The sequence below is a fragment of the Struthio camelus genome, chromosome 13, assembly GCF_040807025.1.
Source record: "Struthio camelus isolate bStrCam1 chromosome 13, bStrCam1.hap1, whole genome shotgun sequence".
NCBI lineage: Eukaryota > Metazoa > Chordata > Aves > Struthioniformes > Struthionidae > Struthio > Struthio camelus.
The window spans coordinates 7,255,542-7,278,578 of NC_090954.1; the positions used below are offsets into that span (position 1 = coordinate 7,255,542).

The 23,037-nt window shown below is 45.4% G+C and overlaps 1 protein-coding gene across 2 annotated transcripts; it reads left to right on the plus strand.

Annotated features, from left to right (window-relative positions):
* The first annotated feature begins 1,794 nt into the window (after positions 1 to 1,794).
* Positions 1,795 to 22,149, plus strand: HMGXB3 (HMG-box containing 3). Of its 2 annotated transcripts, none has more exons than XM_068959337.1 (20): positions 1,795 to 1,927; positions 2,559 to 2,706; positions 3,127 to 3,301; positions 3,780 to 4,346; positions 4,973 to 5,071; positions 6,649 to 6,780; positions 8,741 to 9,153; positions 9,526 to 9,701; positions 10,027 to 10,124; positions 10,724 to 10,822; positions 11,307 to 11,456; positions 13,149 to 13,450; positions 14,898 to 15,025; positions 15,638 to 15,769; positions 16,041 to 16,225; positions 16,855 to 17,074; positions 18,076 to 18,209; positions 18,608 to 18,724; positions 19,152 to 19,361; positions 20,061 to 22,149. In XM_068959337.1, exons 2-20 carry the CDS (start codon positions 2,561 to 2,563, stop codon positions 20,535 to 20,537), a joined length of 3,960 nt encoding a protein of 1,319 aa, XP_068815438.1. In that variant the 5' UTR covers positions 1,795 to 1,927; positions 2,559 to 2,560; the 3' UTR covers positions 20,538 to 22,149. The 2 variants fall into 2 exon arrangements, with proteins under 2 accessions (XP_068815438.1, XP_068815439.1); XM_068959338.1 differs by having other exon boundaries at positions 3,783 to 4,346.
* The last annotated feature ends 888 nt before the right edge of the window (positions 22,150 to 23,037 follow it).

Sequence of the window (23,037 nt, forward strand, 5' to 3'; positions counted from 1 at the left end):
GGATTAAGCTGCACAGCCCTTGACACAGAACAGGCAGTTTGCCACCAATTATTGCACATAAACGCTAGCAGACCACATAGGCAGCTGCAGAATGTCAGGAGGATAAATAACTGGTTGCAGATTTAACGCTGGCTGTCGTATCACTACTTTGTGGGTTTCATTAATGACTGACTAGACAAGAGGAGCCCTTATTCTGCTTCTCCGAGATTTGAAGAGACATGAGATGGATGTAGTTTACATTTCTCTAAAGTTAGAACTGGAACTCATGATGTAAAATACAGAAACAGATAAGAACAGAAAAAATCCCCCAAATGTGTAACTTTTAAAATGTGTTAAAGCAATAGCTGCACGATACCTCGCTTTCCAAAAAGTTCAGGGGGGGACAGCTACGGGTAGAGAGCCTACAAGGCTCTTTGTTCCCTGGGGAGCAACGTGCCAGTTTTCACTCTTCATGTAAAGCTCGAAAAAATATTCTATTACTTTTTTTGCGCGTGCGAAACTTTCATTCCTCAGAGCTGAAAGAGGAATGTTGGTAGAGGGATGCTGGGACCCAAAGATCCCATGGATATTTGGAGCGGCTATTGCAACAGGAGTGACACACCATGGTCCACGATAGGAAAATCTCTAGATATAGCCACGCTGAGGTGGTGGCGTAAGTGGCCTGGCTTTACAATTAGCTGACTTTGGAAAAAACGCCATCTGAGTTGAGTAGCACTGAGCTTTCTTGGATTTGCAGCTGGATCTGAGTTCTGATTCATCTACCTCGTAATTGGGAAGTGGGACTGATGGCACTGGCTGGCTTGATTTTTTGGGGTGGCTGTGTTGAGACAGCAGCAGCTGCAGAGCTGGATGAAACTGGGGTTTGCCGAGACGGTAGAAATGAGAATTGAGACAGGATGTGAGATGTGGAGGTAGTGGGGGTGCTCTCTGGAGAGCTACCATGACAGATGGAGCAAGGGGGACTCCCCTGCATTAGGCACGTAGCTGACACCAGGGCTTGCCCACAGCTCTGCGGTGCTGTGGGACGTCAACCCACAAGTCTGCCTTGCCCGTTAACCTCTGAAGAGTCCGGGCAGGTGGCGATGGCTCGGCAGAGCGCACCCCCCACTTCCAGCAGCTGCCGTGACGCGGAGCCCGAGCCCTTTCTGACCGCGGCCAGTGCATTTTTTCCCCCTGCAGTTTGACCAATCCATTTCTGAGCCCACTTCAGCGCTTATGATGTCCTGCAGCAAGGACTTCCACCCCCGAGGCTGCGGGGAGCCTGTTTGGCTCCGGCCAGGCGCGAGTGACGGCCACCAGCCCTCCTCCCTGCCGCACTGGGGACGTGAGGGCCGGGCGGCTAGCTGGCGCCTTCGCCCTCCTCCTCCCCGGAGGAGCAGCCCCTTAGGTGGCCCTCGCTTGATGCCAGGAAGGCGAGCCTGGCAGGCCAGGGCCAGGACAGCGCAGGGGCGCCGATGGCCGGACGGTGGCGTCTCCCCCGCCCCTCCCCCCCGCGGAGCCCTGAGGAGAATTGGCGGGAAGAGGCTGCGCGCGCCCTTTCCCGCCACACCTCGGCTCGAGCCACGTGCTCCCCCGCCGGCCGTCGCGCGGACGCGGGAAGCCTGACCTCTCCCAGCCACCGTCCGGTGGCTCCCTGGGGGGGGGGTGACCACGCCTCCTCGATCCCGGAAGCGGTTGCAGCGAGCGCTTCCGGGCGGCGGCTGGGTGCCCGGCGGCGGTGGGTGCGGTGCCTCCTTCCGCGGCCCGCTCCGCTCCCGCCCGGCCCGGCCCGGCCCGGCCGCGGCCCAGCATGCCGGGGCGCCCCGCCCGCTGCCCTCCGTGCGGCCGGCCGGCTGGTAGCTCCGCCGCTGCCCCCTCCGCGCCGCTGCGCCCCGCCTGGGACGTGACCGCCACCCGCCCGGCCGCGGCTCGGCCCCGGCGCTGCCCAGTGAGTGCCCGCGGCGCCCGCGCCTTCTTCGGCGGGTTCGTCGGGGCCGAGGGGGCGCTGCGGGGGAAGCGGGTGTCGGTTTAACGGGCTGGCTCGGCCGGGATTAGGGGCTGCGGGGGGGCCGGGGCGCGCGTGGGCTCCCCCGAGCCGAGTAGTGTCGCACCTCGTCTCCTGAGGCCTTTTGTGCCCTGGAGCCATGAGGTTTGTTAAGCGAGGATCCCCAGGGAGCCGCCTGTGGGTAAGTGAGTTATGGGCTCCCGTGCTCGTTCAGCCCCGGCTTGTTTTCGGGAGCGTGGCCGTGGCAGCTTGTAACTGGGCTTGTGCTCGCTGGGATTAGGGCACGTTTCAGGTTACTGAACCTATCTGAGGGATTCTTGGTGAATTGCAGCTTTCAGGTGCAAGCACGTGTGCCTGCACTGAGCTGGTGATGTGGAACTTACAATAGCAAAGGCATTGCCTTCTAAAAATAGATTAATAGCCAACAAATAATTGTATTGGTAAATAAAAATCAAGCTTACCTACCAGTGATGCTTTCAGTTTAAAAGGGTGAATTCAGAGCAGTTTTTATGGACCAAAACGTCATATAACTTGGTGAGTATGTAACGTAGAAGGTGGATTTTTCTTTTTCTAGCAATGGAGGCTCCGTATGATGGCACTGAAGTAACCGTAGTAATGGAGGAAATAGAAGGCACCTACACTTATGCATCACCAGTGCCATCTAAGAAGAAAAAAAAATACAAAACTCCTGGAGATCATGGGGAAAAAGCTAAAAAGCCTAGGTAAGCTCTTTCAGTCTTTATTTCCTGTGTAGGATATGGGAGCACTTTTCTCTGTTTCTGATATGAATAAGCTTTGTAGTACACTTGGGACATTTTAGAGCATAAAACATTACGTATAGAAACTTAGCTTGTCGCTTTAGGCCCACTCTGATCTGCATGCCTTTATGGGAGCTGCTGTTGCTTAATCTGAATCTTGTGCACTCCAGAAGAAATTGCCTTGGACTCTGTTTCGTTACTACAGAGACTCTCGTCAGAATCTTAGTTTTCATTTGGTTAAAAAACTCGTTTTTAAGTAGAGCTGAAAACAACATGCTTGTAACTTGAGCTTGAGACCAGCATAAAACTTGTGGATTCCTTGTTTCCAAAGGTGTTCATATAGAAAGAGCGATGTTATCACTTCCATCTGTGGTTGCGTTTCAGATCTGCTTACCTCCTCTATTATTATGATATATACTTGAAAGTACAACAAGAGCTCCCCCACCTCCCCCAGTCTGAAATCAACAAAAAGATCAGTGAGAGCTGGAGGTTGCTCAGTGTGGCTGAAAAAAGCTATTACTTGGAGAAAGCCAAGCTAGAGAAAGAAGGATTGGACCCGGTAAGTTGTCTTTCCTGCCATTCCATGGGATGTGAAGAGAGAGACCAGTGGCTGCAACTGCTTTGGCGCTTGCCTGCTTACATAGTGCTGTGTGGGGGAATCATTTAAGTGCAGATTCCGGTTTGTAATTCTGTTTAGGATAGTCTACGTATAAGCAGCGTGGGGCGGTGAATTTCTTCTGCTTTTACTCTCTGTTCAGTCGAGCAATAACACTTTGAAAGTAAAAACAGATCTGCCTTGTACCTGTGGATGGGAACGGTGTTGATTTTATGTCTTGTCATCAGAGAGATTGGTGGTAAAGTGGATGACAAAAATCAGAGCTGAGAGAGATTCTGCAGGCTCTGTTACATGGAGAGCTTCCTTGCAAGCTACTTTGGGAAGCCGCTTGAACTTTAAGCACTAAAATAATCAAGAACAGGATTGAGAACTGAATCTTTCTTTATTCTTGCTTATTTATTCCATACTCGGTTTTTGCCAGCAGAACTCCAAGGTGTCTACTCGGACTGCCATAGTTCCAGACATTCCAGGTTTCCGTAAGATTCTTCCTCGCTCAGATTATATTATTATTCCTAAAACCACTCTTCAGGAGGACAGAAGCAGGCAGTCACTGGAACTTTGTATGACGCAGGGTCAGGCAGCACCTGAAGGGTTAACAGCTTCCACCAATATCACACATGTCTCCCACGATGCTGGGCAAAACATCCTTTCTGTGGACTCGAGCCACGCTGGCATTTCTGAGCAGTGCATTGCTATTGAAGGACTAGCGGAAGAGACGGCTTCGTTTGGTCAGTCGGATGCCGTGGAAGAAGTGGTTGCATCAGAGGTCCTCTCCCAGTATGTTGGGCCTGTGACAGATAAAGTGGCTGGAGATGTCCTCTTGGATGAGGCCTCTTTGGAAATAGAAGGGAAACCATATCAAACAGCTCGAGTAGTTATTGAAGAGAGACTAGTTAGCAGCTCCACAGACGTCTCCAATGGGAGCACCGCGATGGCCCGTCCTCAGGTTTCAGATGGCTTGTCTGTGGTGACCGTGGTGACTGGGAGGGTAAGCTGTCTTAGCGATACTGAAATGCCTTCTGCCAGCTTCTCACCTGAAATCTTAGCGCTGTTCAACGCGTTTGATTCTTGGTGGCCACAGGAGGTTCTGTATTGCACGGCATGCTCGCAATCAATAGTCAGAGAAACAGCAGCTGTTTTAATGCGCTGATTGCAGTGTCTCTGCTTACTGACTCTGACTGCTGATACTGATTCTGTCATATGCTGTTATCCTCATGCCTTAAGATGACTGCATGATTTACCAGTGATATTTGGGGTGGGGTGCACAATTGTACTACAAAATTTCAGGGAATTTAAACATTTTCTCTGCTCGTGATAGCTGTTTTTCTGGTTGCAGAGGGCTAGGTGAAAGGAGACCTTTACAGCTGAAGTGCTAGGAATCAGTTGTAGAAAACATTATTCTTTTAAAAAAAAATTAAGCCAGTTTTCTATCTCAGCCTGTGAAAAGTTTGATGGTAAGGCCGTTGCTTTTAAAATGAGCAGCGGTTCTTTGCTGTTTTGTGGTCTCATCAGTCCATAAGACGCACATTCAAGGGTAGTGCTCGTGAAAGGGTGGGATACAGTTTGCCACGTCTCTTGCTTTCAGCATGTATTCTCCTTCTGACTTTGCTTTAGGATGCAGAAGAGAGCAGCTCCTCCACACCCACTACACAATTTATTATGTTACCTTTGCCAGCTCATTCTGTTGTGGAGAATCCAGCATCGATTAAATTGGTAAGAAATTCAGAGTCTTATATGGCATTTTAAGGTGCGCATGCTACTGCAGATTTGTCTTAAAGGTGTTAGACTAGGAAGGGTTTGATCGTGGCCCATTTAAGGGTTTAATCATAGTCCAAAGTGGGTTCATCGTATCAGTTGAAATACTTCTTGCTCCCGCTTCTATAGCCTTGTGTATGCTATTGCAGGCCTCTGCTTCCCTAGAGCTTCTTAACCTGCTGCCTCTTCCTGCTGCCTTCTTCCTCGTGGAATTCTTGGAGATAGATGGGGGTTAATAATGCTATCACAACCCACCTAGCCAACAGCAGTTTCTGTGCTGCCCTTTTTTTTGAGGGTCCGTATAGCCATGTATGTCATCTACTTGAATACCTATCTGTTCGCTTAAAACGCAAGTGTCCATCCCTTCTAGGGCAAGAATCTGCTCTGGTGATGGAGTACATAGCTTCCCCAGTCTTGTGGAGGCCTACCACTTTGACTATGTGACAAGAGAGGAGCAGTGACTTAAAATTTTGAGAATCCAAGTAAAGGGTTGTATGACTTGTTGCAGTAGGAAGGATAGTGCTATTTCTCTAACGTAACCACTCCAACCACCTGTATTTTTGTAATCATTGTAAGACTTTACTATACAGTCAACAAAGTAGCTCCTGGTGTTGTACAGCTTAGTATCAAATCTTGTTTTTGGGTTCTCCATGTAACCAGCTGGTAGAATACCGCAGGTATTTATAGAGGTGCATACTGTGTTCCAGGTGTCTTATGGAAAACGGAGATAGCTCAGGTTTTTGTTCCAAGAAGCAGAGCTTAGCTTAAATTATTTCATTTCCTTGATGACAGCAATTACATTTCTAGAAAAACTATACTTAATTACGGACTTGTGGCACAACAGCTCCCTCTGGAGCGCTGAGGACATGGGAGTCTTAACAAGCATTGTCCTGACAATAATCAACCTGTAGATACAGTTGTCCTGACAAAGATAACAGACTTGGATTTAGTTCCCTCTATAAATAGTGACTGGTGGGGCTGCAGGTATTATAGTAGTTCATAGCGGGTGACAGTAAGGGAATGCTTTACCATTGAGCACAACGCTAACAAATTACCTTACTGATGAATACCACCTTCATGTCATGAGTGTTTCTTGTCTTTGGTTGTTGTCGCCCCATTGACATGAGTGTGTTACTCGCATCTTGCGTCACTGTGGACTGCTCTTTGAATAATTTTTACACCATATTATTTGTGACCTTTTCTTATTCATAAGAGAATTGTTACATAACTATAAATGCAAGGTTAGCTTCTCCAGCAGTGTATATGCATTGCTCATCTCTGCTCTGCCATTTGATCCAAATTCTGGTGGTTCTGAGAGCTCTTGTATAGACTGAACGTGTAGGTTCAGTGTAGCTATGGTGCTCACTCATTCTGATCCAACTCTGTACTGGTTGATCAGTAAAATGAGTAATAGTGGAGGACTCGGGTGACTTGCTAGATAAGGTTGTAAAGGCTTACCAGGAAAAAGGGAATGACTAAGCACAGCTCTGTGTTTTGCAGTTCTGTACAGAAATTCTTGACAACTCTCATTTCAGACAACAACCTACACTCGCAGGGGACATGGAAATTGCACCAATCCTGGCTGTTCCTTCACTTATGTCACCAGGCATAAGCCACCAAAATGCCCGACGTGTGGGAACTTCCTGGGAGGGAAGTGGATCCCAAAGGTAACTTTTGCTTTTCTCTGCTGCAGTAGAGGGGGCCAGATTTAGTAGCACTGACTCATTGAGAAGGCATAAATTCTTCTGGCCCTTTGTATTATGGTTTCTGTGGTTAAAAGGTACTACCTGTTTTTCCTGCTACAGCCCTAGCTAAGCTCGGAGAGTCGATTAAACCATTTGTTTTATGGTGTGCCTTGTAATTTTTCTGTATTTGTAGCTCTTCTGTAAACTGAGGTTCTGTGATGGTCTTTCAATGTGGTTTTATCCACAGAAAGGAGGAGCAAACCTGAAATATAGTAGTAGTGTTTGACCATTTGGGAACCAGCTAATAAGGATGCTGTAGTGGAAGCTGAAGTGTTGGTGGATTTTGTTGGCTTATTGCTGTGTGTCTGATAATTTGTAGTCTTCTCCCCTGTGATTGGAAGGAAATTCCCAGATGTTGATGGAGTTGTGGGCGCAGGCTCGATTGAATGGAAAAATCTTTCTCCACCCTATACCTACGCTAACTGAATTACTGGCATCCCTGCTAGCTGTAAGCAATACATACTTGCTCCTGAAGCCTTGCCAGTGTAGTGGTGAAGACTAGTCGTCAGCTTTGGGACAGATGTGTATTCATTAAATTTGTCTGAAGCAAGCTCCCTCAGATGCAAGTTAAAGGGTGTTCTCTGTGAAAACTTGCTCTGACATTCAGTGGCTTTAAATGGGTTTGTCCTGAACCTCCTTTGTTCTGTGCCCAGCTCCATTAAGCATTTGGGGGCAAGGACTTTGTTAGACAGCTTGCAAACTCAGTGGTGCCTGAGCTGATGGCTGGGCTTCCTATGTGCTAGGATCCAAATAATAATGACAGCTTATTAGCTTTTGTTCTGTAACCCTGCTGAACCAGATGAATGGTCAAATGCAAAAAAATGTTTCTCTCTGAATATGGCAGGCCTGCTCCTGTTAAGTTGAATCCTACAGTGCTTAGAACTGAAAGGTTTTAGAGGGAAGGCTTTGTTTCTCTTCCAGTTTTATTCTGCTCTTTTGGGAACATATTTGCATGAACAGTTCCACTCCTTCTTCTGGTTTCATGCCTTGGGGAAAACACGTACCAGCAGTTTTTTTAACTGGTAATAAGATGAGTAGAACTGTAACTAAATATATACATACCTTCCTGTTCCTTAAAAAGGAGAAGGACTAGGCTAGAGGACATCTGTTTAACCAAAAGGAAAAAGAACAAAAACCCCACCCTGGAATAGCCTTATGAATACAAGCCCTATAGAAAGCTTAGAATTAGCATGCTTATTGTGCCAGAAACTCTTGAATCCATTTCTCTGACTGTGTTTGCATATTACTAGTTCAGTGCCCCATCCTTCCTTCATTGTCCCTGTTATGTGGCTTCTGTAGACTTAGTCTTGAAGGTAAAACTTTACGTAAAGTGGGAAAACCTTCCTGAGTGATTCTGTATCTTCTGACTCCTTTAAATGGAGGCTTTTCTGAATGTTTCTTACACTCTATTGTTATACACGCTATTGCAATTTTATGCAAAAGATGCAAGTTCTCTTTATCTCCTTTTGATTTCTAAATAGTTTGGAAGAGCAGAGAGCTGAAGCTATGAAAGGGAGGTGTAGAAGGTGGGTTCTTGTTACAGAAGGTGGTGGATGAGGTAGTGATTTTGTTGCTAATGGTGATGTTTGAGAGAGTTTAAGACAGACCCGTTCTTTAAAGTAAACGGTGTATGAAATAATAGTAAAGGGTCAGGAGATTGGATAAAATATTAGCAGGGACTTTGCTGTTGTAGGAGATTATATCTTTCTGCTATCACGTGTAATGCACTTCTTAAACACTTAAGATTTTGCTGTTTTGATCATTAACATTTGATTGTGTGATCATTTGAGCTAAAGTAGCCTATGGCAAATCACACATCTTTGAAGAGAACTTGCCTGTGAAAGCCTAAAGCTCTGAAATGTGAATATCTCTTTGTTTCTAGGAAAAGCAACCAAAAAGCAAATCTGAGCCAAATTCAGGCACCTCTGTTAGAACTCCAGCAGCTAAAAGAGGTCAGCAGACGGTTGTCACAGAGCAGGCAACTGTTTGTGACAGTACTTCCAAGTCTGCATTGGAAAGCTCTGAAGCTGTCAGCCAGCTACTGAATGCTGTGCCTGTTGGAGGGCAAATGCAGGAGACGGAGTGGGAGGAAGTGATCATCTCTGAGGCTCACATTCTTGCAAACAACGTGCTTGCAGAAGGCAGAGGGAGTGCTGTTGGAGTGATGCTGGGTCAAGAGAACCAACTGCAAAGAGACTCTTCTTCAGAGCAGACAGAAAAAGATAGCATAGGGTTGGGGCTGCCACCATCCTCTGAGATGCAGAGTCCAAATTCCTCTACAAAAAAACCAATGGGGTGAGTCAGTTTTCCATTCGTTAAGGGAGCATATGATGTCTCTTGCGTGCTGATGGGATTAATCCAAGAAATTGAAGGCTGTTGGCAGTGCTTCTTGTAAGACCTGTTCTATGTCTTGTCTGCTTCTTGCCAGTTCAGAGTTGTTCTTTAAAGATCATTTCGTGAATCGAAGCTAATTTTTCATTAACCGAGAAATAAACTGTTAGGGTGATCACAAGGCAGATGTGTTCCTTAGTACTATTTCTCCTTTCTGCCCTAATAACTGTGATATTAAAGCACAGTTCAGGGAAGAGGAGAAGATCAGGAAAGAGGAGGGATTAAAAAAAAATAAAAAGTGGAATGTTTTGGGCAATTGTAGCTCTTGTCTTCCAGAATTGATGCTCCAGCTGCTTCACACAAAGGACAAGAAGTAAAGAGTAAACCAAGACCTAGGCCCTCCTTGCTGGCTGCAGCAAGACCCATGAGAGCAATTCTCCCTGCACCAGCCAGCTTGGGGAGAGAAGTCAGTACTGAGCAATCTAGCAACAGACAAGCCTTTCCAAATACTGGTAAAAACTGTTCTTCAGCATGCTTTGGGAGTGGTTGTCCTTCCTCACCATATTGAAGTGGTTTCTTTAAAATGATATGATATGGCTGAGGGGAAGTAGTGAGCTGTCTATAGTTTTGCTGTACAAAGCCAGAGCAAAAGGTTAGTGGTGGAGAATTCTCCCCCCCACCCCCAACAGCCCCTGTTGCTTTCTAACTGAGAATACAGGCAAGAGGTTCAGAGGAAAAATCGCACGTGACTCGTGGTGGCATTTACCAAAGCTATCAGAATAAAGCAGAACCTGTTTTTTTTGTATCTAACCTGCTGCAATCCTTTCCTCTTTCAAGACAAGCATTCCTCTTTGAGAACATCAGGCCTGAAGCCCAGTACGCTGAAACAATTGGGTCAGGCAATTCTGCAGCCACCAAGCGCTGAGGAGCGAAAGGTATCTGTGGTTTGTTCTTCAAACACGTTCTCTTTTCCTTTGGATTTTATCCCCAGAGGAGGGTATGACCTGAGTGGTGAGAAATGGAATATAAAAATGTGTCAGCCTTTTGATGACGAGATCTGTGACTGACAGCTTTTAAATGAGATGGCTCTGAAGCAGCACGATGGTTAGTTGAGCACAGAACCTGAGCCGAAAAGATGCTGTTGGACAGTCCTTCTGTTGGCTGCTTTGAGAACCTACCAATTACTTCCAGAAGGTGTTCTGAGGATTTGCTAGTGCTTTGAAAATCTGACATGTAATATAGAGTACAGAGAAAATCTGTTTCACCTGTGAAGGATGACTGATTAGGAAGCAAAGCATGCAAAGGTGCTGGAATAGTTCTGTTTGAATTATAGTGCTCTAGTACACAAAATAGCATGTTCCGATCCTCTGCTATTAAACACACACTAACTTGTTTCTTTAAAAAACAAACAAACAAACAAACAACCCCCCCCCCCAAAAAAAAAAACAAAAACTAGTAGGTATTGCTTACATGTGGATCCAGTAGTATGCGTCTCATGGATGGTTTGTGTTTTTTCTTTTCTTTCAATCTCTAGCTCCACAGTGCTTTGACCAGCAGGGCATCGCAGGTTAAAGTAGTGGAGGTCAAACCAGAGCTATTCCCTTCCTACAAGTACAGCTGCACTGTAACTTTGGTGAGAATGTTTTATTTTTAGATGTTTGAATTTATGTTGTGGGGAATGCCATCTCTAGGACGAGACAGTTATGTGATTTTGTTGTTGTTGTTTGGTTTATTTTATTGATTTGCAGAGATGCATTTAATGTGAGACAATTTGTATGTTATCTGTTGACCTAATCTAGGCTGACTGTACTATGTTGCAATCAGTTTTTTTTCTTCATGCCCTGGCAGAATTCCTATCCCCTCTTGGATTAATGATGGAGGATCAATGGTTTCAGAATGAATTGAATGTGCTGAGTGTTTGTGGTCTCTGGAATTTGCCCCAAAACGTCTGACTACCAGTTCAGATATTCAGTACAAAGTGACAAGGCCTGTCATTTAGTCTCTAAACTAGGTGATATAAATTGGGGGAAAAGGCTGTGATATTTGAGCAGAATTTTCTGGACTCCTGCTGGCATCTAAAATCCAGGTCAACAAACGTTCCTCTTGTGTCATTCCAGGATTTGGGATTGGCAACATCGCGTGGTAGAGGGAAATGCAAGAACCCCTCTTGTAGTTATGTGTATACAAACAGGCACAAGCCACGGATCTGTCCAAGTTGCGGCTACAATCTTGCCAAAGATAGAGCTGAGAAAACAGCAAAATCCCTGGTAAGGTTCAGGAAGTTTTTTTTCTTGTCAAGGGGCTACTGTGGGGTGGGAGGAGGTACCTTAATTTGCAAGTTCCCTTTGGGAAAAAAAAGTTTTTTTTTTTCATTATAATGACACAGCCTTTTCTAACAGAAAAATGTGCTATTGAAAATACTTGTGGTGTTTTTTACTGTCCAAACCCTTGCAACAGCAGCCCTTCTGACCGAGAATGAGAGTGACTGCACTCATTTCTACCACTGGATGTCTCCGTAGCTTAAAATACTTTTATGTGTGTAGGTACATACGTACTGGGGAAATCACCCCTAAACATCACGTTAGTTGCATCAGCTTTGCTGAACTTCAGACTTCAGCAATAAATTCCCAAGTAAGCTCTGTTTTTAGACTAACTCAATTAACTTTTGCCCCAGGTTGGTACATCTTGTATTACAACTTTCTATTTTTGGGGGTTTGTAGTGCAGCTTTACTTGCAGCCTGAATCTATTAATTTATTTCTGGATGTAGGAATTTTTTTTTCTTTTTTAGAAGAACATTGTTCAAATTGTCTGCTCTTCTTGTACACAGATGTAAATAATGAATTTTTTTTTTTGCTTCTGAGCCTTTTTTTTATTATGGGGGAAAAAGACAGGGAGGCTATCCTGTTTGCTGGAATGCCCACTCAGCGTACAAACAGACTATGTGGTAATTTGACTCTTCCACTTGCTTGCTTATTTATTTATTTCTTTGAAGAACATAACTTTGTGTCGTGTTTATTTGGAGGAGGAAAAAATACGACGAACTCAAATAGCCTGTGTGAAAACCATACATAAGCAGATGTGTAAGGAACAGTGGTATGCTTAGCTCAGCTTGCATTTTGGGAGACATGTGGCTTGTCTCTTCCTCATTGGGTTTTTTATTTTTATTTTCTGGTTCTAGCTGTGTTTAACATTCCTATTACAGAGTCTGCTGTACAGTCTGCTGTTTGGACTGATCATTTATCTCATTTTTGGACTAGACGAAAACAAGTTGAAATATTGGCAGAAGGGTTTAAGTGGGTAAACAGATTAGCCTGTTTACTTCTCTGTTCGTTTGAGCTACCTAGAGTTTGATTCTCTTGTGCTTGTGTGCTTTGACTTGATACCCACGCACGTGCTAAGGAAGGTATGTCATCGGCTATATTATTAGTGTGTTCCATACATCGCACCCCCTAGTTCTTGTTTAACACTTATCTCCTCTGGCTTCTGTAGAGGTCTGCAGACTGCGCTGGCTGTCTGAGCATGCTGTAGAGGAGCACGTGCCTGATAACCAGCAGAGCAAGGCAGTGACAGAATTGCCAGGAATACTGAAGTGTTTATATACCTCTTGATGGTTGTCTCCACCTTATTGGTCCTCAGCCCCTATACTAAAGCTCCAGTTCAGTGATATAATTGTGACGGTCTAAGCAGTGTTATGGGAGTTCCTGAAAGGCTAGGTTGTCTGTAACTTAATATATACACACATTATATACTTTTTACGTGTCTATTAAAAAGCATTGCTGTTGAAGTAACCTAGCCTTAAAGCTACTATCTGTGGTCACTGACTGAGCAGCAGAGTGGAAGTCTAGTCTACCGGGTAGAAAGGTTACTGGGTTTCTGTTACCTCTTATGACCTCTGTAGGCTTAATATTTCAGCCCCATACTTGCCTGGTGGAAAATGAGTGTTTGGTTTGCTTTCTAGGAAGTCAGTCCAGGTCAGTCTGATGTGCTGAACACCAGTGAGCCCCTAACCCCATCCCAGAAAGAGATCCAGCGTCAATCCACTCTGCAGTTGCTGCGCAAGGTAATGCAGATTCCAGAGAATGAATCAGAGTTGGCTGAGGTCTTCACGCTCATCCATGAACTCAACAGCTCGCGGCTCATCTTGTCCAACGTGAGTGAGGAGACAGTCACCATAGAGCAGACCTCCTGGTCAAACTACTATGAGTCTCCATCTGCGCAGTGCCTCCTCTGTAACAGCCCATTGTTCAAAGGGGGACAGAAGTAAGATTCTGTTTTAGACTTGTGACTCTTTCAACCTCGTGCTGATGTTCTGTGTTACAAATATGCCTGGAATAGTATTTGTTTTAGCCCTGATGTTGAAGCTGGTGTAAGTGACGCTGAATAAACTACGTGTCTGTGGAAAAGGCTTAGCTGATTAGCTGTGAGCTGTTTCTGTTTCTCCTGCACAGTTTAGTTTGTCATAGTCACCATTTCCGTACAGCAGGAGAGCTTAATCAAAAGTCACTGCTAAGTCTAGATGTATTTTTTTTTTGAAATGGAGTCTTCTTCATTACTCATCCCGTCTGTTTTCCGTTCTGATGTTTTGAGGCTGACAGAGGTAAAGCTGTGGGACTATAGATGCGTATTGTGTGATTTCCCTGTTCTCTCTCATCCTGATAGGATTGTTTGCTGTGTGGATCCTTTTGCTCACGATGCTTTCATTCTTTTCGTGGTTTAGCGTGGGCTTGAGTGAATCCTCTTTTTGAACCAACATCCAGACTGAAACCTGAAAGACTCAGAAACTACCAATGTATGGCCTGGATTGCCTTAACTAGATATGTGTAGAAGCTCATAGGATATCTTGTTCCCTGAGTCTGCTCAGCATCTTCCCATTGTCTGAAGCCTGAGTTGAGCCATATCCAAAGCAAGAGGTCATTCAGTTTACTGTTGTATTTCTTTCTTGATCCAAAACCATTTTCTTGATACTGGTTAAGGATGTTTGTTTTGGTCAAGCTAGTACTAATTGAGATTTTTGCAGCAGGGGTACTTCTTATAATCAGTAGCATCTACAGGCAAGGGCTGTGTTGTGCTCTGTTGCTTGCCTTGTAACTTACCAACTCATGCATTGTATATTCTTGCTTTTTTGCTGGGCTGCTTTGCAGTGCTCTGAAAACCTGTGTGGGACTCTCTCACATGCCTACATAAGCTCAAATTAAATTGCTTCCCGTGGGAGGGAGCTAGCTTTGACTTTGAGTCATGTTTTCTCAGGTGGACAGCTGTATTTCTGCCATAAGGGCACAACTGGGATTTTCTTCTCTCAACTCCCTCTTCAGCAGTGTTGCTGTAAAGGGGTGAATGTTTCTGTATTTTAGTGTGTGCAGGGTAGATTCTTGGGTAGCCAGCGTTACAGGGCTCTAGTTGCCTTTTGTTAATACACAGCAGTAGGGCTGACACTTCTACCAGGGAAGCTGGGGCTGAAGCTTTACCTCTCAAATCCTATGTACTGGATGCAGGGAGATGGAGAGATGCTACAGTGCTGTTACAAGAACGTGAGCAGTGACCTGATCCATTTTGAAATATGTTAAATTTTTTCCAGTGTGAATTCATGTGAACTGGCTTAGACGGACATACCGACTAATGAACTGGTCTGAATTAGCAACAGTACTGAACTGAAAAGCCTACTAGCTTGATAGTCTAATATGGGTCATCTTCTGCTTGTTTGTTACAGTTCCCTTGCTGGTCCTCAGGAGTGCTGGCTGCTGACAGCTAATAGATTACAAGTGGTTACTGCTCAAGTCAAAGTGTGTTTGAATCTGCAGTGCCTGGCCCTTCATAGCTTCACTGATATTTACACAGGTAGGGGAAAAAAAGCAAATGCACCAATTTACAGCATGCGTACAGTTTAAACCCTCCTAAAGCCTTAGGACTGTATCAGGACATTTTCTTCATGCAGAAAAGCCCGTTTCCCCCGCACCATATTAAACTTGGATTGTTCTGCTTTTACTCTTTGATTAAGCTTATGTTTGTCAGTAAAACACGAACGCTTTAGTGAGGAAGACAGTGCATGGCTTCACCAATGTAGCTGTCCTCTGTAAGTGGTAAATGGTCAGTTCTGTGAGGCATATCCTGAGATCGTGGTCAGAGACATCCTTGGCGAGTGCTGTTTCTCAGTGTTGGCTGGTGAGACTCAGAGGGCAGCGATTGCAGGCTTCCTGCAGAGCAGAGTGGAGCTGAGAAGATTGATTGGCTCTTGTTTCTTTTAGCTTTTTGTGTTTAAAAGCAGGTCTAGAAAAGGATCTAGTCTTGCTAATGTGCAGAAGGATCAGTTCCAGAAGCCCTCTCCAGCTGTTTCTGTTGATCCTCTGAACAATACTTACATGAGTGTTTTTATCAGTAAGCGAGGAATGTATTTTATTGCGAGGAAGATCTGAAAGTCCACAGACAATAACTATATTGTTTTAACTGCAGGCCTTTTCAATGTGGGCAACAAGTTGTTAGTGAGCTTGGATCTTCTGTTTGCAGTCCGAAACCACATTAAACTTGGAGAGGATCCCAAAGTGGCTGTTGGCAGCATCCTGGACTCTGTTCAGGAGCAAACTGGTGGGTTTCCCTTCTTGTTTTTTTACCATAACACTTATGCCAAACTCCGTGACCTCAACGATGATTGTAGGTTGTAAAAATGGAAAAGCCACCTCTTCTGGTATGGTATGTTTCTGTTAAATTACTTCCTAAACCCAACGGTGCTTCTGTGGCCAGTTCTCTGTAACAATTCTCCAGAAGACAGGTTTGTTCTTATTCCGCTTAGAGTTTTCCTACCTCTCCGCTTCCTTTGGGAAGTGAAAGCTGTAACAGTGGCATGTTCTCTTTTCAGAAAAAATCTTGAGCCCTGATGAGCAGGTTCAGCTCCAGGAGCTGCTGTGCAATGGCTACTGGGCCTTTGAATGCCTCACTGTCCGGGACTACAATGATATGATCTGTGGAATCTGTGGCATAACCCCCAAGGTGGAAATAGCCCAGAGGAACGTGGAAAATGTCCTGGCCCTGAAAAACATAGAGGTAGGCTTTTCACAACCTTTGCATCTTGTTCATGTTCAAAGCAGATCATAATGACTTTTGCTGAGTCTGGTTTTCGTAATGCACGATAATTGCACAAGGCCTTTGTGAGTAGTTTTTTTTGCTGATGCCTGGCAAGAGGATGTGGCTGAAGTGTTGATGCCCGCGCTTCCTCTTAAAGGTGTTGGTGTGTGGTCTGGGGATAACAAGTTGCTCCGCTCCTGGACCGCAGCTTTAGTCTGGCAGCTTCTGACAGAAAGGACCTGGATGAAAATTGCTGAACTTAAATCTTCTTCCTCTAACATGAAAGTTTTTTTTTTTTTTTTCCCCCCCCCCCTTCTCCTTTCGTTAGCAGTTCCCTGAGGTGCTGTCTTCCCTAATAAGGAAAAATACGCTAATAGTAGCATGCAGCGTTCCTGGCTTCTAGGTCAAATAGATTGTTTTGAATCTCACCAAGTGAAAAGTGATTGTGGAGAACTCCAGGACAGAAAAAGGACTGTTATGACATCATGTTATGTTTGGGCTGAGCACTTTCCTGGGTCGTCTTCCTGCCTTGAGTGAGGCTGATACAATACTGTCAAATGAACTGTGGTCGTGTGTGTTTGACGAGTGTGTTGTCTTGCTCTTTCTAGTTTACTTGGCCAGAATTCTTGGCATCAAGTGAAGTGAACGTAGAAGATTTCTGGTCCACGATGGAGACAGAAGTGATTGAGCAGGTGGCTTTTCCTTCTAGCATCCCCATCACAAAGTTTGATGCCTCTATCGTTGCTCCTTTCTTCCCCCCACTGATGAGAGGAGCGGTGGTGGTCAATACTGAGAAGGACAAGAACCTGGATGCACAGCCAGTGCCAGGTAACTGTTGAGGTGGTGCTTATTAAGGAGTGCTGTAAGCGGTGGAGACTAGTCTTTTGGTGGTGCTTTAGAGCTGAGAGACGACTGTTGCGTGATTTTTCTAAAGAGTCCTGTTACATCCGCTGACAGAAGATGATAGCGTTGGGGTGAGTTCAGCAATTTTCAGGATACTTTGCAGGCCAAAGATCAAGCTGTTCAGTGAAGCTTGAATGCGCTGATGTGCCCTGGTGCATTTGTGATGCAGAGAACATGGGAACACTCTGCACGCCAACTGAAATATTGTCTGAATGCAAAGGGATGCTTGCATAACTTGAAAGCCGGTCAGTATATTTTTCATGTTGGACAGATACTTGCATTGTGAAGGTTTCAGGCGGTGCTTGGTACCTCACAATCTCAAGGAAAAGTTAATAAGTCTTTAACAGGAATTGAAAAAAGCCTAGAAGATGGATGTGTTACTCCTGATCAGTGTTGTCAACGTGCAGCGTATCCAGGGCATTGACTGCATGGAACAAGAAACAATGAGATGAGTAGACTTAGGTGAACAAGAACTGAATTCAGTATCACCAAGTTCCCTTAATGCTTTAGGTATTAGGTATAGTGAAATTAGCACCTTGTATTGTGGGAAGAAAACTGGCTTTGCAAGTTTACCAAGTATAGGAGTTAGCTTTGCAGCTAACTCCTGGGGCTGCAGCTGTTCGTAGACAGGTGAGCTGGAGAATCACTACACAGGCTTTTGTGGAAACGGGTCTACAGAGAAAGAAGCAGGGAGGCAGTGCAAAGGGTAGGCTTGGAACTGCGGTCACGCTAAGAGTCTAGGCTCTGCTCGGCTCCGGCCACTCGTAAGTGCGGGCTGTGACATGCTTTGGAATTAAGGCTGTTCTTGGCTTTCTCTTGCTGGCAGTTGGTTGTGCAGTCTCTGCTTCTCTAGTCCTCAGAAGAAATTGTTTTGGTCACTTCCCCTTCCGAGAACGAGTGCTGAGACTTGTTTCCTGCCCTTGCAGGTAACGGGAGTGCCTTGGTAAGGCTCCTTCAGGAGGAAACCTTCAGGCTTGAGCTTATCAGCTCTTACAGCAAGGAAGAGCTGCAGAGCTTCTTAACACAATGTGGCATCCCCTGGGAGGCTTCAGATACAAAGGTAATGCCTTGTTTGCCCACATACTTGCCTGCAGGAGAAACTGTTCTTTGACTGTCCCTAGTTCACACTTGCTATTCTGGATAATTAACTTCCCATCTGAGTATACTTGGGGCAGGAGTAGGTTAGAAGCGGGTGCCTGCAGATTGCAGGGTAACTTACAGGATGAAACAAATTGAACCTCTGTGGGCTGGAGGAGAGGAAGCCCGTGATTACCTTGTCATAGGTTCCACGTTGTGTTAATTGGTTGTCATGCTTACAGTGCTGAGTAGGGGATTAAGAAGATGTTGGAGGATGTGCAAATTGGGACTTAGGAGACCTTACCCACAGCCTTCTCCCTCTTTGGGAGAGCCTATTAATTTTAGTCACATACAGACCACCTCTGGGGACTCTTTTTCTAGGATCATCTCTCTTACTCCCTCCTGGCTCTCTATGACTCTGTACAGAACGGGACAAGCATGAAACAAGCCTCTGCCCATCACACAGGAGGGAAAATCTATAAAGTGTGTCCACATCAGGTAAGGAAGGCTGGAGTCAGCAGTGTTGTTCTTTATCCTGCTATTCACTATTATCTGACTTGTCAGTGTGGAAACTCTCCATTAAATGGAAGCAACAGGGTGGGCCTGTCTGAGCCTTGGTAGTGACAGAAGACACACTCACTTGCCTTGGTGGACTTGGAGGATATGCAGTCCTGCAGGAGATTTTAAGGTTGACTACAGTCATCTTGAAACCTGTTTGATGTGGCTGTTGAGGTGGAGTTGAAAATAATCTCTTCCATGTCTTTCTCCAGAAACAGAATATCTTCAAATAATTAGACAGTTACTTTCTCTGTATTGTCTGGAATACCTGAAAGGGAGGAAGTTTAATTTCTTTTCAGCTTTTTTGTTTTCTGTCGTAAGTCTTCAGATCTGTTGTGTTGCTTAGTGCTAATCCTTTTCTTACTAGGTTGTGTGTGGCTCAAAGTACATAGTAAGGGGAGAAAATGCCCGGGATCACGTGGATCTGTTGGTCTCCTCACGTCACTGGCCTCCAGTGTATGTAGTTGATACGGCCTCTTCAGTGGCACTGTGTGCAGACATCTGCTGTCCTGACCTGGCTTCCCAGATGTGGGGGAAGAACCAGGGCTGCTTCTCTGACCCTATGGATCCTCCAATGGTTAGTTATGTCCATCTTTGCTCTCTGCTGTGCCAGCCTAATATGGAAAAATTCCAAGTGAGATGAAAGACATATGCGTGTGTGCATGCACACATGCACATATAGATATACACATATATATATATACACACATAAAGAGACATATATTTAAATATAGTGACAGATGTGTGCTCTCTTCTGATATTGGCCTAAAGCAGGCATAGAGCATAGCATACTGTACCTCAGGATAACTTAACCTGGTAAGTGTTCCCTGACCCACAGCTTTGCCAGTGCCTAGCTCCTGAGCACTGCTGAAAGCCTTATGTGTTGCCTGCGGTGTTGTATTGGGTTTACGTTCCTTATCGGGAAGGGCAGTGCTGGAAGTGCTTTGTAGCAGATCAGCTCATGAGCTTTGGAACACGAGCTTATCTTGACACAGTAACTCAGTTCCCTCAAACTAGTGTTATTAGTTGAGAAATGCGAGGGAGAGGGTTGCTAGTCTCTTGGAATTATCTGTGATGACATAAGAGTGGGGAAGGGGGTGTGCCGAACCATCTTTCTGTGGCCTTTCAGGGGAAGGCCTGATTAGGTTAGCTCTCCCTCTGTCCTAGGTCATAGTGCTGGTTAGAGTTCAGCCAAATGTTGGTTTTGTCTTGTTTTTCTTAACCGTGGGGAAGTTAGGTCTGGTTCTATCTGGTGTGTATGTGTACTCTCTCCCAGTATGTGTCCTGCCCTGAACTGCTAGACCAGCACTACAGCGTAGACATGACTGTGGCTGAGCACTCCGTTCAGCACCCAATCACCAAGTCGTCAGCACGCCGAATCGTTCACTCGGGTTCAGAGCAGAACAGCCACGAAGATCCAACGGCTCGGCATCACTGTATCTCCCTTTGCCGAGAGCTGGAGCCTTACAGCGCCATCATTGCTGCTATCAACGATAGCAAAACTAGCAACATCCGCCAAAGGCCCATCACCTTTGAGAATGCCACGCACTATTACCTCTACAACCGCCTCATGGACTTCCTCACCAGCAGGGAGATTGTGAATCGGCAGATCCAGGAGATCGTACAGAGCTGCCAGCCTGGTGAGGTGGTGATTCGCGATGCTCTCTACCGGCTTGGGGTGGCCCAGATTAAAACAGAAACAGAAGAGGATGAAGAGGAGAATCAGGAAGAAGATAAAGAGGTTGCTGAATAAAAACCAGCTTGTTGGTTTCTCTATCTGGTCATCCAGATGGGTGGGCTGGGCCAGCTTCTTCAAGGTTTGGACAGCTGCCAGGCTTGAGAGTTTATTTTTACAAGTTGGAGATGTGGTACTGATGGCTTTGACTGCTGTTACTGACCAAAGAGCTGTGTGCTTCCAGAGTATCACGACTGCTGCTGTGAGCATGGGTCTGTTACTCTCCTTGCTGAAGGCTGCAATTCCCTCCCGAGGCGAGTGAACAGACCCACTGTTCACTCATATGAAATGTTGCCCTCCCTGCAGTTGGAGAGTGGAGAAGGGAGAGGCATTTCTCGTAGCTGGGAGTATGCATGGTCAAGCGCACAGGTTTTTTAATTCTGAATCTTGCTTGCTGGCTTCTTTGTGTAAATTGGTGCAGGGTTGAGGGTGTGGGAGCAGGCCTGGAAGGAGGACAAACAGCCAAGAAATATTTTCCACAAAACGTTCTGAATGGATTAGTTTAGGACACTGACTCCTGCTTGGAAATTTTATAGGGCGCTCATATGTATTGGCTGCATTCAGTGTTTAGTTGAGGGAGAGATAGCTATGCAGTTTTAATGTGCCATATTTGGGGAGCCTCCCTGGCAGCTGCAGTCCTCGGTGCAGTATTGCAGGTACTTGGGCTGCAGAGTTTCTCGGGTTGTTTGTCCCTTCATATGAGCACTAATAATTGAAAAGCTGAAACACATAGCGACGATCGTTCTGTACATTAAGGTAAAAGTTGATCTGGTAAGCTCTAGGAGAAACAAGTTTGTCTGAGGGCTGTATAAACACTATATAAGATAATAGCTGTTGAAACAGGACAGATGCTCAATTTCCGTGCTGTCTTCTTGGGCACTTTACTTTTTTTTTTAGCAGTTTCGTCCTGTTCAAGGACTGGAGTCTCTATTGTTCTGCCATTAGAGCTGAATCACAAGGACCATCTGTATCTGTGGCGTAAGGAGAAACAATGAATGCAGTGTAACCAGAGAGGTCTGAGCAGAGTTCTGTAGTCCTTCCTTGAAGGAGGCACTGGGAGAGCTACTCCACTTTTGCAACCTTAGTGCTCTGTCAAGTGTCATATTTGCCCTACCCGTGTCCACACAGCTCTGTGTAAGTTAAGTGAGTCTCTTGCTGTCCAGGTCGCTTTCTCTGTTCCTTTAGAGGAGCCCCGTTAAGAGCTCTGCCCCTACAGTATATCTAATGAACACCTTAGGCCCTGTCTGTAAAGCTACTTGTATTGTCTGCTGTCAACTCCCTTTTGCTATTGCTGGCAATGAATCTGAAGGTAGATGTTTGCTGGGGCTCAGAGGAGAGAGGAGTGGGGATGCTAGACTGCTAAATTGCCATCCACGTTGTTTATTTTGTTTGCATGAGCAGTGGGGAAGATTCAGAGGCTTGTGGTGTGGTTGAAAACTCCCTTCTGTGAAGGGGAACATATTGAGTACCATACTGTAAAAGTAAATGTATTAAGTCTGGGCAAATGCAGTAATTATGGCTTGGGTTTTTTCTGTTAAGAACATTAACTTATTATAAGAGACAATAGTGACTTTTTTCAGTCAGTGATAAACTTTAATAAATTATCTCCAATTTTTGGGGTGAAACTGTGGCCAAGTGAGTTGTTTTTGGTGTACAAGACGTGGAGGATCGCAGAGGGAAAGGGCACAAACATTGTGTGTGTAAAACATGGTTCCAGACTGCACTGCCATGAGCCGATATGTTCCTTTCATGTCAGTGGGGAAAGTGGTGGTGGTGGTGGTGGGGAGGAAAGTCTGATATTCTCAGGAGCAAAGTGTTCTGAATGGAAGAGGTTGAGAAATTGCTTGAGCTCCTCACCACAGTGTCAAATGCAAGTCTTCCAGAACACAATAACTTTGTTAAATGCAGGTAAGGTATTGTTCTCAAAAATGGCGAGACAGTAGCTTCTGCAGTCAGAATGATCCCTTCTACGGTTTGAATCACGGGTATAGGGGTCGTACCCTCTCCTTGCACAACTGTTACTTGACTGAACGTGATTTCAAGATGACATGTTCCTAATGTGATGCCTAGGGATCATGTGTGGTTTTTGGATCGGCTGTTTTTAGTTTATTTTAGGGGCAGTACTGTCAGGGCTTCTCAGGTACAGACAGCTTATAATGAATCTCAGATCACTTCGGCAAACTAAAATTTTGGATCCTGAATTCAGACTGAATTAACGCAGGTTGGGGAGCAACGAGAGACCAGTGAGAATGAGAGGGCTAACTGCACTAGCCTGTCTGCTCCGCAGGATCAGCAGTGGCTTCTTGTTCTGCAGGTCCCTGCATAGCTGCTCCTGACAAGGCTTTTGTAGGAGAGCGTCTGCAGCAAGTGACAGTAGCTTGTCTCTAGGCTGTGTTAATGTTACCAGCAACTGGAACTCCTGCTGTGTCTAAGCCGCTGGTAGAGGAGGTTCTTCTGCAATAAACTAAAATTTCTGGTCACCAGGGTCCTTCCACCTGTACCCCTGCCCTCCATGTTG